The sequence below is a fragment of the Vipera ursinii genome (genome assembly GCF_947247035.1).
Source record: "Vipera ursinii genome assembly, chromosome: 1".
NCBI lineage: Eukaryota > Metazoa > Chordata > Lepidosauria > Squamata > Viperidae > Vipera > Vipera ursinii.
In genome coordinates, this window is record NC_139512.1 from 114748787 (window position 1) to 114767905 (window position 19119).

Sequence of the window (19119 nt, forward strand, 5' to 3'; positions counted from 1 at the left end):
TGTTGTTTAGTTTAGATCAGGGGTGTCAAACTCAATTTCATTGAGGGCCGCATCAGCATTGCGGTTGCCCTTAGCGGGCCAGGTGGGTATGGCCTGGGTGGGTGTGGCCTACTGGGTGGGCATGGCTAGAGTGCATATGGCCTACTGGGTGGGCGTGGCCAGCTCTACATAGTTCGCATCAAGGGTGCCTATGGGGGCCTGGGCCAGGAGTGGGACAGATCTGAGGGTCTGTGGCAGAAGGAGGGTCTCTGGGCCAGAGCCAAGGCAGTTGGGGGCCGTTCCCTCGCTGTTTCCAGGATGGCTTCGCGGGCCGCATGAAACCACTTCGCGGGCCGGATCTGGCCCCCAGGCCTTGTGTTTGACATGTCTGGTTTAGATGAAGGCATGAATGTTACTGAGAATTAGTAAGCTTTTGTAGTTAGAAGAAGATAAGTTGAGATTTGGGTGGCATAGATATTTATGGTATGATAAAGCCAATATTAATGCATATTTTGAAAATCATTTTGTTAGATGTGCTTTTAGGAGAATTTGAAATAGATAAAAACCTCCGACCACTGAACATATTTAGTGGCTTCCATTGCCAGAATAGTAGCAATAATAGCAACAACATCAACAGCAACACAAAGCAAATTAAAAACTGTTAAAACAATTTAAAAGTGTGCTGATGCTATTAGGTTACAAGATTTGGAAGTTACACATATGGGATAAAATTGCTGATTAAGAAAAGTATGCATGGGGAATTTGAGCATAGGGGATGATTCCTAATCTTTGACCTTAAGTCTTCTCTCTCTCTGACTTTCTCCACTTTGTGGAGGAAGGAAGTGAGGGAAGGAGGACAGAAAGAAAATGGCTGGTTGGCTGGAGGGCATTGCAGCTGAGAGTTTATTTTTTCTCCTCTGCAGTCAACCCTAAAGGTAGAGTTTGCCATTCATTTGTATGCTGTGAATCTCCTCCAGACTTTCTTGAAGGCTGCCTTCACATCTTTGTTGCGTAAGCTGTAAATCAAAGGGTTGACCAGAGGGTTGATTACTGTATAGAACAGCGCATTTATCTTGTCCCAATCTGCGGTGTGGTGAGAGTTGGGTGCCGAGTATGTAATGAGCATGGAGCCATAGTAGAGGGAGACAGAGAGGAGGTGAGCCGAGCAAGTGGAGAAAGCTTTGCGTCTCCCTTCAGTTGAACGGATGCGAATAATGGCTGCCACAATACTAATGTAGGACTTCACAATGACAGCAGTGGCTGCCAGCAAAGTGAAGCCAATGACAGTCGTGAGGATCAGTTCATATACTCCTTTGTCATCACATGCCATCTTCATAAGTGGTGGCACATCACAGAAGTAGTGGTTGATGATATTACTACCACAGAAGCGTAAGCGGAAGGTGTTACTGGTATGTACAATTGCATTGGCAAACCCCACCATGTAGGCTCCTACCACCAGCTGGACACAGAGTTTCTTGGACATGGCTGTGGCATAAAGGAGTGGGTGGCAGATGGCCACAAAACGGTCATAGGCCATGAAGGCCAATAGGAAGCATTCACTCCCACCAGCTGTAGCAGAGAAGAAGAACTGGGTTGCACAACCCGCTAAGGAAATGTGGTTGTTCTTGGACAAACAATCATATAAGATCCGAGGAATGTATACTGAGGAATACCAGACATCCAGGAAGGAAAGGCTTCCCACAAAGAAGTACATGGGTGTATGCAAGCAGGAGTCCAGGCAGATCAGGGCCATGAGGCCCAGATTCCCAGTCAGTGTTAGGATGTACAATGCCAAAAACACCACAAAGAGAATTGTGCGTAGAAATGGATCTGTTGTAAACCCAACTACCACAAAATCAGTAAGCAATGTGTGATTATCTTCAACTTCCATCTTTTTCCAAGCATATCCTATTTAGAGAGGAAAAACAAGTAAGGGTGTTGCATTTTTGTGCCCTGAATAATGAATTCATGCTATGATTTTGAAAAATGTTTTGTAAACAATTTATGATGTTTGCTATGCTGTTGGTAATTTTGACCCCAAACTGATTTGGCGTCTGGTTTCTGACATTGTGTAAACATTTACGTAGTGTATGGTTTACATGAAAATAATTTTGTATCCTCTTTGCATTACAGGTGAAACTCGAAAAAATTAGAATAACATGCAAAAGTTCATTTATTTCTGTAATGCAACTTAAAAGGGGAAACTAATATATGAGATAGACTCATTAAATGCAAAGCAAGATAGTTCAAATCGTGATTTGTCATAATTGTGATGATTATGGCTTACAGCTCATGAAAAGCCCAAATCCACAATCTCAGAAAATTAGAATATTGTGAAAAGGTGCAATATTCTAGGCTCTAAGTATCCCACTCTAATCAGCTAATTAAGCCATAACACCTGCAAAGGGTTCCTGAGCCTTTAAATGGTCTCTCAGTCTGGTTCAGTAGGAATCACAATCATGGGGAAAACTGCTGACCTGACAGCCTGGAGAGGATTGTCAGGAAAAGGCCATTCAAAAGTGTTGGGGACTTTCACGAGGAGTGGACCGAGGCTGGAGTCAGTGCATCAAGAGCCACCACACACAGACGGATCCTGGACATGGGCTTCAAATGTCGTATTCCTCCTGTCAAGCCGCTCCTGAACAACAAACAACATCAGAAGCGTCTTACCTGGGCTAAAGAAAAACAGACCTGCTCTGTTGCTCAGTGGTCCAAAGTCCTCTTTTCTGATGAGAGCAACTTTTGCATCTCATTTGGAAACCAAGGACCCAGAGTCTGGAGGAAGAATGGAGAGGCACACACTGCAAGATGCTTGAAGTCCAGTGTGAAGTTTCCACAGTCTGTGTTGATTTGGGGAGCCATGTCATCTGCTGGTGTTGGTTCACTGTGCTTCATTAAGTCCAGGGTCAATGCAGCCGTGTACCAGGAGATTTTGGAGCACTTCATGCTTCCTTCTGCAGACGAGCTTTATGGGGATGCTGACTTCATTTTCCAGCAGGACTTGGCACCCGCCCACACTGCCAAAAGCACCAAAACCTGGTTCAATGACCGTGAGATTACTGTGCTTGATTGGTCAGCAAACCTGCCTGACCTGAACCCCATAAAGAATCTATGGGGCATTGCCAAGAGAAAGATGAGAGACATGAGACCGAACAATGCAGAAGAGCTGAAGGCCGCTATTGAAGCATCCTGGTCTTCCATAACACCTCAGCAGTGCCACAGTCTGATAGCTTCCATGCCACACCGCATTGAGGCAGTAATTGCTGCAAAAGGGGCCCAAACCAAGTACTGAGTACATATGCATGCTTATACTTTTCAGAGGTCCGATATTGTTCTATGTACACTCCTTGTTTTATTGATTGCATGTAATATTCTAATTTACTGAGATTGTGGATTTGGGGTTTTCATGAGCTGTACACCATAATCATCACAATTACGACAAATCACAGCTTGAACTATCTTGCTTTGCATGTAATGAGTCTATCTCATATATTAGTTTCCCCTTTTAAGTTGCATTACTGAAATAAATGAACTTTTGCACGATATTCTAATTTTTCGAGTTTCATCTGTAAGTGCACTTGACCCCATGTGTTTTTCAAATGCTTTTTTATGACAAGCTGTATATTTATATTTTAGAATATAAAAGAAACAAATAAACAACCAAATATTGTTGGGAGTCAGCAGGCATATGATTTTAAATAACAATAATCATAACAACAATTTCTGGAAAATTGCAAGAGAAGGAAGACCAACTTGAGTGTAGCATTGATTGATTACAAGCAGGTATTTGACTCCCCATCATTTGACTGGATAGTCAAGTGCCTAGAAATATGATTACAAACAATGACTGATTATAAAGTAGCAACAATAGTGCATTGGAAGATCTGCAGGAAATGCTATTTGCCTGCAAGCAAAAACTGGTGGTACCATAAAATAGCGAAAGTACGGTAATGGAAAATGAAGAAGCTAAAGTGCTCTGGGACTTTACAATTCAAACAGACAGGCAGGCACATGCCACATAACACCCCAAATGTAACAGTTTCAATAAGAAAGACAAAGCATTTGGCTAGCAGATATGGCAGTACCTGGAGGTTGCAGATTAGAAGAGAAAGAACTAGAGAAGATAACAAAAGACAAAGAACTGCAAATAGAAATAGAACAATTGTTGCAAAACAAAACAAAGGCAACTTGGTTGCAATCCCTAAACAATTGGACCCTCATTTGAATGTCACTGGCTTTGAGAAAATCACCACTTGTTAAAAGCAAAAGGCAGCTTTACTCGAGGAGCTTACATTCAGTGACAATACCTTTAACACTGTAAAACATCAACATCTGCCTCCTCTAGGTCCTTGGGAAGGATTTGATATGTGGAGAAAAATGGCTAATCCAGTCTGAACATCTGGATGGCAGTGCCAGGAACCCTAATTAATTATAAATGATAATATTGTTAAATAGTAACAACTGCCAAAAATGTTCATTAGAAACGTGGCCAGAGGTTTGGATTTGAACACACAGCGTAAAAACTACTTGAACCATCAAGTTGAAAAGGCTTGGGAAAACATCTTATTGGAACTTTTTAGATCTGAACAGACATGCATCTGGTTCATGACGTGCCTAATATAAAAAGTTATTGAAAAGAGGAAAGTATGGCTCATTGATGTGGCTTTACCAGAGAATGCTAGGATGGAGGAGAAACAACTGGAAAGATTGAAATTGAACCCCTATGGAAAAAGAAATGTGTTGTTATACGAATTACAATTGGAGCCCTAAAGAATTCCCTCAATATCTGGAAATATTGAATTGGGGGTGGGGGAACCCTGAATACCCTAATTTTTCAAAAGCCACCTTGCTAAGAACTACTTATATTGTTAAATGCTACTTGGTTAGCTCTTGGGTAGGACTTGAATCTAAATGTAGATTACCCACAGAGAAGGGACTGCATTAAGGACTGTGATAGGATCCCTGCCTCAGTGCCTGCATGCCCAACTCTGCTAAGGAAAGACTTCTCTTAATGAAGCAGTTCTAACCATGTCTATGTGAAGAGCACCAGGGGCTGAAACAGACGAGTGAGTAATCCTGAGCAGGGAAAGGACCAAGGTGGACAAAGGAGAGAATCAATCAAGGGCATAAAAATGAGAGGAGAAATTTGGACCTGAAGGGAATACATGTTCTGCGCTTAAGAGACATATCACTGCCTTCTGCCTTCTGTGTTATAAAACTGCTTTTAAATCAGTGCAGTAAAGCATCCCTTTTAAAAGCTTAATTTTGTAGGGACAACAAAGGAAGAAAAATGAAAGAATGTGAGTTTGTAACAAAGTAATACGTAGTATCCCAAATTAAGACAAACAAAATCATCCTAGTAGGTTTTATAGGACTGAGATGGAGAAGAAAATCTCATGATTACTTGCACAATGGCAAAAGTAACAACAAAGCCGAGAATAGCCAAGTGGGTGGCTTCAAGATTGGGAGGGAAGCATGAAAGACTTTGGGCTCCTGACAAGATGAGGCCACTCTTATGTGTTTGGGGAACCCTGAATTTGGCATGGCCTCCCACTGATAAAATACAACTGAAAAAAGGGACGTGGTCAGGTCCAGTAGCCCACTTTCACAGCAGTGGAAGCATTCTCAGTCTGTAAAAACTGGCTGGGGGGGGAGGGAAGGGGAATGATATCTATTAATTTGATCCAATTTGATCTAAACAATAATTATATCAACATCTCACACAAGGCAGGTAAACTGCAAATCTTATTTCATCTATCTTATCTGAAGCTTTCCTCAGTCATACAATCCCTGCGTTTTCCAGAGCCCTATAGCTACAACTAGGTTTCACTGACATGAACAACAGAACAACAGAATAACAGAACAACAGGGTTGGAAGGGACCTTGAAGGTCTTCTAGTCCAACCCCCTGCTCAAGCAGAAAACCCTATGCCATTTCAGACAAACTTCTTTTTAAAAAGCTCCAGTGTTGGAGTACCCATAAGATCTGAATTCAAGTCATTCCACCAATTAATTGTTCTAACTGTCAGGGAATTCCTCCTTAGTTCTAGGTTGCTTCTCTGCTTGATTAGTTTCCATCCATTGCTTCTTGTCCTGCCTTCATGTGCTTTGGAGAACAGGTTGACCTCTCATCGTTGTGGTAGCTCATCAAATATTGGAACACCGCTATCATTTCAGCCCTAGTCCATCCACTGTTCTTTGAATAAGTTGTTCTCTTTGATTATCCCCAAAATGTATAATTGGCATGCAGCTTCCCTTTCCAAATTTCACTAGTATAACCAGACACACTCCCTGCTAAAAAAAATCCAAACAGGATTCCTCCAAAATGTGACAAAAAGGAAAAAAAACAAAAACAAAAACAGGAAGATTTTCTGTTTTGATGAGAATTCCAGATTGAATGCCAGAAGGTGGCTGCTCCACTCTGTCTGCCATTCAGGTTGCCCTTGAAAGCACATCTCTTAAATAAAAGCAACAAAGAAAGGAGGGTGCCCAGTGCTATTGTGTTAGCTGTGTGCCTCACTGAAAGACCTTTCGTGTGGCCTAAAGAGCATGTCCACTCCTCTCCCTGGTCTCAATGAGTGACCCCATTTCCAGTCAGAGGAGCAGCAAAAATGATCTGTCCTCATTCCTCTTTTTCACCAAGGTCCCTCCTGAAACTCATTGGATCAGGCAGTTCCAACTTCTGCTAAAATCCAGATTACTATCTCCCTTTCTCAGAGGTGTGAACAGCTCTCTTTCCAGTTCATAGAAGTCAGCTCTTTAGGTAAATAAACATCTCAATCATGTGCTGTGAAATTTCCCAGTCCTTTCTCAGAGCATTACCTGGACTTTGTCTTTCAACTCCCATTCTAAGGCTCTTTTCAGAGGCAGGGCTGGAAGAACTGACTATCATGCACACGATGAATGGAGCTGCTTCTGGATGGAAGGAGAAATTGGAAAAGGGAATCACTTCTGAACAACGTGGAACATCTATTCACAGAAGGGCAAGAATGAATGGGTTTGAACATGGTATAACAGTCTTTGCACTGAGATGCGACAGAAAGGACCAGATAAAACAATTCACCATGTCTTACCTGGAGGAATAATAGAATCTCCCTAAATGGCATCTAAAGATATCAAACATACCTGAATGAAGTGAAGTGTATCTTCCCACTTAGTCTGATTAAACAAGTTGACAGATCAGCCAGTAGGAGAGCCTTCTGTTTTCCTAAATACAGTATTTCTTCGAATTAAGCATAGTATTCTTTCATATTAAGAAGCCATAGTTCCCTGTGGCAGTATTTAAGACTGAGTCTTTCCTCTGATGATCTGAAGATGGAACATCAGTATCATGCCAAAAGTTTTTTTCTTAATTCCTCTGAAGGGAGTTTTGTCTAAAGATACAGGAAGAAGAAAAAGCACCATTCCCTGAGGCTACCTGAGATTTCCAGAGACACAAACCTCTTCGATGTTGAGGTCCCTTAGAAGTTAAGCTTCATTATCACTTGTCTCAGGGTCTTTTCTGTAAAAAAAAAAAACTTCATAATGATCATCTCTTTAAAATTTTTATAATTATTTACAGAAAAATACAAAGATACAAAGAGAGAGAGAAAAATGAAAGAAAACAAAGAAAGAATAACAAACTGAAGAGAAAAGAGGGGGGAAAATTAGTGTACAAAGAAACCTGTCAGTCAATTTTAGAGTGAATGATTAACCAAATGTGAAGCTCTGGTTCTAAACCTACATGGATTCAGATCAAAACTAACTAAAATGAATGAATCAGTCAAATCTTTCTTTATTATGGTCTTGACCCCCTGGGCTAGCAGAGTGAAGGACAACTTCCAGATACCTGAAAGAGGAGACCTGCTCAGTCTTCTGCCCATCTAAACTCCAGGAGTAGCTCTTGGGCCTTTTGGCAAATGCCATGATTTTGATTTTTTTGATAACTGAGTACTAGATAAAGTTCCCTGCAATATTTTGCTGGTGCTTTCAATGGTCTTTTAAGGCGAATAGGTATTCTTGAAAGTAACGCTGTGTGGTCTGAGTAGAACAGAAATGTGTCTTCCACAAGTGTTTTTTTGGGGGAGGGGTATTCATGTTGAGGAGAAGGTCTCCCATGGAGTTGATTGACACGTTTCTTAGTTCTGATGCCCTTGGAGAGGTGGTCCTGGGGATTACTCTGACTCTGAGTAAGATCCCTTCATGAAGTATACGTATTAAAAAAAAAGATGTCACACAATTGACGAGGTCTCCAATTTTAAAGTCTCTGAAAGTGGCATATAGGGGTGTTGTGTTGCAGAGGGAGTATTTTTCTATGAGATGTAGACATTAATGTACACATTAAAGGTAGATCAGCCTTCCCTAAATTCGTGGAATTTCCATTGTAGGTGTGTTGCATGGAGTTTGGCTAAAGTGGATGATTAACAGAATCAGAGAATCAAAGGGTCAGAAGGGACCTTGGAGGCCATCTAGTCCAGCACCTACAACTCTTCAGCTTCATTATATTTTGGAGATAAACTCCTCTGCAGTAGTTTTTGTGCATTTTTTTAAAAAAAAAATAGAAGCATAAGTGCAAGAAACATTAAGCTTTGCTTAAATCTTTTAAAAATAGTTTTAGGTTTATGGGTTTTTAAACAAGCTCCCTTTAATGCAGAAAAAATATTTTTTTGAACTTTTTACCTTGTTCTAAAAGTTAAAGACACATTATTATTATTATTATTATTATTATTATTATTATTATTATTATTATTACTATTATTATTATTATTATTATTATTATTATTATTATTATTATTATTATTATTATTATTATTTGGATTTATATACCGCCCCTCTCCCGAAGGACTCGGGGCGGTGTACAGGGCAATTAAAACACTATATACAACACATAATATACAAAAATTAAAATACATTAAACCAAGTAGCCCTAAACAATAAAACACGTTCTAAAATGTAAAATTTAAAATTTAAAATCTAAAATCCCAGTCCCCTCAGTCCAGGCCATAGCCAAGTCTTCAGGTCACGGCAGAAAGAGCGAAGGTCGGGAGCCATACGGAGCTCAACAGGGAGCTGATTCCAGAGGGCAGGCGCGCCCACAGAGAATGCTCTCCCCCTGGGGGCTGCCAGTCGACATTCCCTGACCGACGGTACCCTGAGGAGGCCCTCTCTGTGGGAGCGCACAGGACAATGGGAAGTTAACGCTGGCAAAAGGTACTCCCGTAAATAATCTGGACCCATGCCATTTAGGGCTTTATAGGTCATCACCAGCACCTTGAATCTCACCCGGAAGACAACTGGAAGCCAATGCAGCTCACAGAGCAGAGGTGTTACATGGGAGTATCGGGAGACCCCCATCACAAGTCGCGCAGTCGCATTCTGCACCAGCTGGAGCCTCCGAGTGGTATTCAAGGGCAGCCCCATGTAGAGAGCATTGCAGTAGTCTATCTGAGAGGTCACAAGCGCATGAGTGTGCGTAGGGCATCTCGGTCCAAATAGGGCCGCAACTGGCGCACCAGGCGAACCTGGGCAAAAGCCCTGCTGGTCACAGCTCCTATATGATCTTCTAAACTGAGCTGTGAGTCAAGGAGGACACCCAACCTGACACCTCACCCTCTATAGATAAAGATGGAATAGAGTGGACAACCCGAGATGCCGGTATGCACAGCCACTTGGTCTTGTCGGGATTTAGACGAAGCCTGTTCCTCCCCATCCAGACCCTCACCGCCTCCAGGCAATGGGACATCATGTCGAGGGCATCACCGGGTTGATCTGGGGTGGAAATAAAAAGCTGGGTATCATCAGCGTACTGATGATACCCCACCCCCAAACCACGAATGATCTCACCCAGCGGCTTCATATAGATGTTGAACAGAAGGGGCGAGAGGACCGACCCCTGAGGGACTCCACAAATGAGAGGCCTCGAGGACAACCTCTGCCCCCCTGCCAACACCGACTGCGAACGACCCAGGAGGTAGGAGGAGAACCACTGTAAAACAGTGCCACCCACTCCCAACCCCCTGAGGCGCCGCAGTAGGATACCATGGTCGATGGTATCAAAAGCCGCTGAGAGGTCTAATAGGACTAGGACAGAGGAGCAACCCCTGTCCCAAGCCCGCCAGAGATCATTCACCAGTGTGACCAATGCCGTCTCCATGCTGTACCCGGGCCTAAAGCCCGATTGGTAGGGGTCCATATAATCCACTTCCTCCAGGAACAGAGGAAGCTGATGTGCCACCACACTCTCAACAACCTTCACTAAAAAGCAAAGGTTGGAGACCGGACGATAGTTGTTCAAAATGGCCGAGTCCAGGGCAGGCTTCTTGAGGAGGGGCCTCACCACCGCCTCCTTCAAGGCAGCAGGGAAGCTACCCTCTCTCAAAAAAGCAGTTATTACCACCTGGAGCCAGCCTCATGTCCCCTCCCGAGCTGCATAAACCAGCCAGGAGGGGCACGGGTCCAATAAACACGTGGTGGAACTCAGCCTCCCCATGATCCTGTCCACTTCTTTTGGATTCACAGGATCAAATTCTTCCCAAATAATGTTCCCAAGACTGCTCGATTCCCCATCGTCAGACTCTGCCCAGTCGGAGTCCAAGCCGGCCCAAATCTGAGCGATTTTATCTGCCAGATATTGACTAAACTCCTCGGCAGGACCCTGCAGGGGCTCCTCCCTCACCTCCTGATTCAGGAGGGAGCGAGTCACCCCAAAAAGGGCAGCCAGGCGATTATCTGCGGACGCGATGAGGGCAGCGAAGTAATTACACTTCGTTGCCTCCATCGCTGCAAGATAAGACCTCGTGAAGGTTCTTAACTGCAATCAATCAGACTCAGACCGGCTGGACCTCCAACAGCTCTCTAGGCTTCATCTCCGACGCTTCATCTCCCTGAGCTCCACGGAGAACCATGGTGCCCGTCAGGATCTGCGCCGGGTCAGGGCCCGAATGAGAACAACGTGGTTGAGTGCCTCCGTGGCCGCCCTTTCCCAGGCTTCCACTAAGGCATCGACCAGGCTGTGAACGAAGGTGGCAGGCACAGATCCAAGCGCCTCCTGGAACAATTCAGGGTCCATTAGGCACCTGGGACAGAACCACCTGGTCGGTTCCATAACCCCGTGACATGGGGGGGCAAAAGGGAAGGCCAGCCGCAGGAGGTAATGATCGGTCCATGACAGGGGTGTAATAGCTGGAGATCCCTCTCCCAGATCATCAAGCCACTGTCCAGATAGAAAAATAAGATTGAGTGTGTGACCCCCCCATGAGTTGGGACCTGAATTACCTGGGTCAGGTCCATGGCCATCATGGAGGCCATGAACTCCCAAGCCAACCCCGATGAACCTCCTAGGGATGGCAGGTTAAAGTCCCCCAGAACCATAAGTCTGGGGAACTCAACCGCCAACCCAGAGAGGGTGTCGAGGAGCTTGGGCAGGGCTGCTGCTACACAGGTAGGTGAAAGATACACCAGCAACAAGCCCAACTGAGCCCCAGGGCCAAATCTCAGGAGGAGCGACTCACACCCAAATATCTGAGTAACGGTTGCCTCCCGCGGACACAAGGTCTCCCTTACAACCACCGCAACAGCCCCACCCCTTCCCTGAGCCCAAGGCTGGTGAAGCAGACGGAAACCTGGTGGGCAAAGTTCAGTCAGAGGGACACTTCCCTCTGGGCCCAACCAGGTCTCAGTAATGGAAGCCAGATCGGCATGCTCCTCCTCAACCAACTCTCGAATAAGGGGAGCCTTATTAACTACCGATCTGGCATTAAAGTACACCAGCCTGAGCTCAGGGGCCTGCTCATCCCCGCTCCCGGGAATACGGGGTAAATCCAGGGGGTCGGAGCGTGCCACCTCTTGAGGATAGCGGGGGCGCGCTCCCGAATATTGATGCGTCCCCCCGTGCAACCACCTGTTGCCATTCCCAATCATCGTGGGGATCCGCAACCCCACCCCCCATTCTGGAGACCTGGAGGCGCCCAACCCAAGCCCGATCCCACTGCGACCTGTCACAAGCCTGAACTGAACCTCAGTTAGTGGAAGCCCCCCAAATTCCAACCCAAACCGCAATCCAACCCTCCCCCTTAACCCCTTAAAAATTAGCTAAAAAACAGATCAGGGGTCTATTCCTAGAAATAAACTGGAGACCCCAATCCATGCCTAACCATCTCTCAGAGTCCCAACAATTGGGCCCGTCATCAAGAGGAGAGGTAGAAAAGAAGGTGGGTCGCACCCAGGAAGGGGGGGCACCCCTGAGGGCATACAAGTCCGTGCCAGAATAACGTAAGCACGCCATAAGTAACCATGGGAGTTCGGCAAAAGGCAGTCAGATGTTGAATAAAGATGATTTCAAATCAGAAGGAGTATATGAGTCCAAAACCACCAGTCCAGCACCACTCTCACTTGCGCTGGGTACCCCAGAACAAGTCAGCAGTCGTTCTCTCACCCCGACCACAAGACTGATCTGGGAGGCGGATGGAAACCCCATCCAGGGGAAAACAGCATACCCTCATGGATCTCTCACTTCCAGAGAGGTAGCAGATGGAAAAAAAACCTGAGCCGCCCTCTCACAGCGACTCTTCACCCCGGGTCCTTCTGAGTCTTTGGAGGACAAGGGAAACAGCATGCAGGAGTCCATCTCCATATAGGTGATAAGCGAGCCCGGCCCCGGCCCTGGCCCATGCCGTGCCGACTGTCATGAGACCGAGGCACCTCACCACAAGGGGGAGGATCCTGGAAGCCATAACTCCAGGCCATGATTGGAAGACTGTTGCTACCCAACAGGCCAGTACACCACCTATCCAGCCAAGAACCTGGGAAGCAGCCCAAGCTGCCTCAGATCCATTAAAGGCAGCAGGTCTTAGCAAACATAGGAGTCCACCACCATCCTGGTCTCCTTCTCGATGGTCTCCAATGGCTGCTTTGAAACAAGCGGGAAGTAGATTGCAGTAGGTAGCAGATAGAAACAGGCGGGGAGTAGGTAGGAATATCCTGCTGATCTTCCACCAGGCCCCAAACCAAGATGGTCCATGCCGCTCGGCAGTCCGCAACATGGACCGTCATGCAAGGACCGACATGCAGGACCCTGCGCTGGGTGAACCGCAGCATTCCAACACACCCACGCTGCAGCCCCTCCAGCAGCATTCACTCATGCCGCAGTTCCTCCGGTTGCTCCAGCCATTCCAAGCCATGGCTCTATCTGCCCCGAAAACCAGCTGATTGGGGCGTTTCAAGCCGCAGCTCCTCCAGCAGCATCCACTCACTCTGCGGTTCCTCTGGTTCCTCCAGCCATTCCAAGCTGGAGCGTTCCAAGCTGGAGCATTCACTCCCACCATGGTTCGTCCAGCGATTCCAAGCTGTGGCTCTATCTGCCCCGAAAACTAGCTGATCGGGGCGTTTTAAGCCGCGGCATTTCAAATCGGAGCTGGAGCCACCACCACAATCTCCCAGCAAGACTTCCACTCCAAATTGGGAGCTTTAGAAAGCTTTTATAGTTAGAAAGAGATGACTTGCGATTTGGGTGGAATGGTATTTATAGTATGATAAAGTCAATATTAATGTAAATTTAAAAATCATTTTCTCAGACATGCTATCATGAGAATTTGGAATGAATATAAACCTCCAGCCAAGTTTGGTGGCTCACAATGCCAGACTATAGCAAGAATGGTAACTACATCATCAACAACACAAAACAAGTTAAAAGTTGCTAAAACGATTTAAAAATATGAAATAAAAAGTCAGGATGCTGCTAGGTTAGGAGAAGATTGAGAAGTTATACATATGGAATGAAATTGCTGATGAAGAAAATATGCATGGGGATTATGAGCCTTGGGGATGATTGCTGATCTTTGAAGTTAATTCTGGTCTCCTGACTTTCTCCACTTGAAGACTAGACGTTAATTTCATTATCTGCAGTCTACCCTAAAGAAGGAGATTGCCATCTATTTGTGTGCTGTGAATCACCCCCAGACTTTCTTGAAGGCTGCCTTCACATCTTTGTTGCGTAAGCTGTAAATCAAAGGGTTGACCAGAGGGTTGACTACTGTATAGAACAGTGCAGTTGCCTTGTCCCAATTTGGAGTGTGATAAGAGCTAGGTGTGGAGTATATGATGAGCATGGAGCCATAGAAGAGGGAGACAGAGACGAGGTGAGCCGAGCAAGTAGAGAAAGCCTTGCGTCTCCCTTCAGTTGAACGGATGCGAATAATGGCTGCCACAATACCAACATAGGATTTCACAATGACAGCAGTGGCTGCCAGCAAACTGAAACCAATGAGAGCAGTCAAGATGAGTTCATAAACTCTTTTGTCCTCACATGACATTTTCAGAAGTGGTGGCACATCACAAAAGTAGTGGTTGATGATATTGCTACCACAGAAGTGTAGACGGAAAGTGTTACCAGTGTGGGCAATAGCATTGGCAAAGCCAGCTGCATAGGCTCCTGCCACCAGTTGGACACAGAGCTTCTTGGGCATGGCAGTGGCATAAAGGAGTGGGTTGCAGATGGCCACAAAGCGGTCATAAGCCATGAAGGCCAATAGGAAGCATTCACTCCAGCCCAATCCAGCAGAGAAAAAGAACTGGGCTGCACAACCTGCTAAGGAAATGCGATTGTTCTTGGACAAACAATCATACAAGATCCGAGGACTATAGACCGAAGAATACCAGACATCCAGGAAGGAAAGACTTCCCACAAAGAAATACATGGGTGTGTGCAAGTGGGAGTCCAGGTAGATCAGGGCTATGAGACCCAGATTCCCAGTCAGCGTTAGGATGTAGGAGGCCAAGAATACCACAAAGAGAACTGTGCGTAGAAATGGGTCTGTTGTAAACCCAACCACTACAAAATCAGTAACCAAGGTGTGATTGTCTTCAAGTTCCATCTTTTCCCATGACCTGCACAGAGCAGAAAACAAAGAAGAAAAACAAATAAGGTATTGCAGTTTTGGGCCCTGAACAATGAATTCATGCTATAACTTTGAAAGATATTTTGAAAACAGCATATTTTATATGCTATTGCTAATTTTGCCCCAAACTGATTTTTTTTAGGGTTTTGAACAGTTTGTAAACTTGAATGGAATAATGGCTTTACATGAAAATAATAGCATTGCATTCTCATTGCATTAGGTGCACATGATTAAAGGTGATTAAAGATCTTTTCTAATGACTGGTCTTAGCATATAAAACAAACAAACAAACAAATGTTATTATGAGTCAGTACAATCAGCACACACGTTTAAACAATAAGAACAACAATACTGTCAAACATTCACTTCTGCCTATCCTTGGTCTTTGGCAATGACTAAATTTGTCAGTCAAAAATGCCAGATCCAGTCTTTACATCTGACTGACTGTGTGATGAACATAATTAATTTTTAGTAATAATATTAAATAATTACTGCCAAAATTCTTCACTGGAAACTTGGCCCAGAGGTTTGGATTTGAATGTACTGAATGAATAACTGCTAGAACCATCAAATTGAAAGTGTTTTGGAAAATCAGTGGGTAAGATCTTATAGGACTTTTATTATCCAGGCAGAGAGGCATCTGGTTCATGACATGCCTGATAACAGTTATTGAAAAAAAGAAAGTTTGGTTTATTGAAGTGACTTTGCCAGGTGATGCTAAAATATTGACCTATCATGGTGGACATACTTACAAATGCAAGCTAGATATGATACAAATGTTAAACTGTACGGATTTTATAAAGAACAGACCTTGTTTGATCAGACATTATGAACATCTGATGAGAAATTAATTAAGAAAATCTATAACCTTTTATTGAATTTGAAAATGGAAAATGAACAAGTTAAAGAAATAATGATAACATGGGCAAAGAATTCTGGATATAATATACTGTAAATTTAGAAAAATGGCAAACCTTGTGGGAAAGAACCTAAAAATTGACAATATCAACTTCCTACAAAAAAAAAACTTGTATAAAATTTTATATATTTTATATAAAATATAAAATAAACTTTTTTCTAAAATGGTGTAGGGTTTCCTGCCTGAGCAGGGGTTTGGACTAGATGACCTCCAAGGTCCCTTCCAACTTTATTATTACTATTATTATTACTACTAAAATATTTTATAGGTGGCACTTGCCACCAGCAAGATTAGCAAAAATGTTTAAAAATATGCCAGATAGATTTTGGAAATGCAAACACAAGCCAGGTACTTCTTATCACGTAGAGTGGACAAGTGTTAAAGCAAAGAGGTATTGGACAAAAATACATACTTGGCTAGAAAGGACGTTGGGAAAACATGTAGATTTTAAACCTGAGCTTTTTTATTAGGTATAATGCCAGAAAAGATTGATAAACAAAGTATATACTTGATTCTACATGTGATAACAGCAGCAAGAACCATATTTGCAAAACATTGGAAAAATGAAAGAATACCACCACAGGAAGAAATAATTAAAAAAAAAATACTAGAATGTGCAGAAATGGACAGACTCACTTTGAGGTTGAAAGAAAAAGAAGAAACAGAATACTTTCAAACTTGGGACTTATTTTATCAATGGCTGGAGAAAAGAATTAAGAATTAGGAATTAAATTTGTATTAGTGAATGATAAACACAGACATGTTTGTTGAATACTATATTGTATGAAAAAATTAATAAAAACTTTACTGCTAAGCTTGTAAGCCGCCCTGAGTCTTTGGAGAAGGGCGGGATATAAATGGAATTAAAATAAAAATAAAAAAATAAAATACATATATAAAAGAACAAATGCATACAAAGAGAATAGAGAAGACAGCAACAGATAGTAAGTCCCATCTCTTAAAAAAAAAGAAACAAAAAAACCCCAAAACCGAAGCAACTGTGGACTATCTAGTTAGCTGCTGCAAGAAGATTAAATAGACCAGGCATGTCAAACTGCCAGCCCGCAAGCCGGATGCATCATGCCGAAACCACAAAAAAGTCCCGATACGTCATGCAACGTCTCGTTATGTTGCGAGTTTGACATGCCTGACATAGACTGATTGCAAACAATAGCATGACAAAGTAGCAATAACAGTGGATTGAAATAACAATAGCAATAGCACTTAGACTTACAGTACTCTGTGAGTGGTTTACAGAATCAGCATATTGTCCCCAACAATCTAGGCCCTCATTTTATTAATCTTGGAAGCGTGGAATGCTGAGTCAATCTAGAGCCAGTCGGGATCGAACTCCTGACTGTAAGCAGAGTTTGAATTCAATACTGCATTCTAACCACTGCGCCACCAGGGCTCCTGCAAGAAATACCATTTGCCTGCAAGAAAGAATTGATGGGACGACAAAATAGACAAAATAACAGAAAATTATTAAAGTCACTGAAGTGCTCTAGGACTTTAGGATTCAAATGGACAAGCATCTGCCACACAATGGCCTGCACGTAACATTAATAAGAAAGACCATGAAATCCAGATAGTGAACATTGCAATACCTGGAGACAGCAGAACAGAAGAAAAAGAATTGGAGAAAATTACAAAATATAAAGTCCTGCAAATAGAAGTAGAACAACTGTGGCAAAAGAAAGCAAAAAATAACGCCAATCAGGGCTTTTTTTTCTCATAGAACGCTCAGAACGGCGTTCCGGAACCTTTTTTTTTTTTGCAAAAAACAACAACAACCCAGCTCCCTTATTGGTTTTCCTAAGCCTATTGCAGGGCTAGCAATCTTGGCTCTTTTTTATTACTCGTGGACTTCAACTCCCAGAAATCCTGAGCCAGCCATGCTGAGGGGAAAGGGAGAGGTTTCCAAGCTGAGCCATCCTGGCTCAGAAATCCTGGGAGTTGAAGTCCTTGAGTCATAAAAGAGCCTGCACTAGAGGAGGACATTAAAATTATTTACAGGATTACATCTTTAGGAACTAAACTTTTAGAATCTAAAACAGCTAATTCAGAAAAGCCAACAGGAAAGAACCTCACATTTTTTATCTGCTTCTGTCTTTTGGAAGGTAAAATTAGATAACAAAATAATCTATTTCTTATGTTAACATCTCTGCAATGAAATCAAAGGTAACAGGAAAGAAATGAGAAACATTTTTCTCAATGTAATATGTCTAATTTAGCTGGTTCTAGAAAAAAATAGTATCTTTTGTACACTCTTGAAAACTATTTTGAATCTAAACAATTCTTAAGAATGAAATATTCTTAATTTGGACTTTACTTTTACTTTTTGGACTGTTGTGTGTTTTGAAAAATAGATTATTTAGAATCTAGTCATGTTGCACTTCAGTCTTTAAATAATTAACCTAGTATATACATAACAATATATGTTTTCCCTGGTGAGTTTAACATCAATAACAACATTTATTAAAAAGGCTAAAATAATTTCTGGGGGTATTATCTGTATAGTAAAATTTTGGACAAGCAGTGATCATGTTACATATGTGCATAAGCGTAGTCAGTAGCATATGCCTTTTAAAAAATATCAAACATGCAAAGAAACAAAAATAAGTCCAAAATATCTGTATTACATCCAGAAATGCCAACTTTGCAACCAATATTTCTCATCCATAACTATGGCACCCTAAGGATACCTGCATACATGCAAATGTTTCTCTGGGATCAGTAACGCAACAGGGATTGCTTTTTGCTTCCAGTAACACATATCTAAAACCAGTTTATTGCATTTGGCAATTGTACTAAAAAAAATCTCATTCATTTAATTTGAAATCAAGTGAAAAATTGATTAAAATTATTTTATTAAAACAAATTAATGGCAATTCTTTTATAAAAAGTTGCCTCAAACAAAATGAGTTTGACATGCCTGCTCTAGATAGTTGAATGCTCCAAAATAAATTCTAGACCAGGCCTGTACCCTTGGACAGAGCACAGACTTTTTTTTAAGTAATAAAATCACCACCACTGCCCTGAAAGTCATGTTGCCTAGTGCCTCCATGGCTTACCATGACCACAAGCCCCAACACTGTAGATGCTCCTCTAGTCACCAAATCATTGATTAGCCCACCAGCATTCCTTTGCAGACCACAAAGATTTTTAATTTATCAGTGTGGGACTTGTAGATTTTTTTTTGGACTGAGATGGGCCTAGAGGTACTTTTGCAAGGAATAGACAAGGTGGTGGCTTCATGGTTGGGAGGGGAGGCATGAAAGAGTTTGAGCTCCTGACAAGATGAGGCCACTCTCATGAGTTTGGGGAACCCTGGATTTGGTATGGCCTC

General features: G+C 42.9%; 2 protein-coding genes across 2 annotated transcripts; both read right to left on the bottom strand.

Moving 5' to 3' along the window:
- Window positions 1–928: 928 nt before the first annotated feature.
- Window positions 929–1870, bottom strand: LOC310638616 (olfactory receptor 9G4-like; the record flags this gene model as incomplete). The annotated part of the gene is made up of 1 exon (XM_083359828.1): window positions 929–1870. One exon carries the CDS (start codon window positions 1868–1870, stop codon window positions 929–931), a length of 942 nt encoding a protein of 313 aa, XP_083215954.1.
- A 12033-nt stretch (window positions 1871–13903) lies between these two features.
- On the bottom strand, window positions 13904–14827 carry LOC310631907 (olfactory receptor 9G4-like; the record flags this gene model as incomplete). The annotated part of the gene is made up of 1 exon (XM_083348693.1): window positions 13904–14827. One exon carries the CDS (start codon window positions 14825–14827, stop codon window positions 13904–13906), a length of 924 nt encoding a protein of 307 aa, XP_083204819.1.
- Between the last annotated feature and the right edge of the window lie 4292 nt (window positions 14828–19119).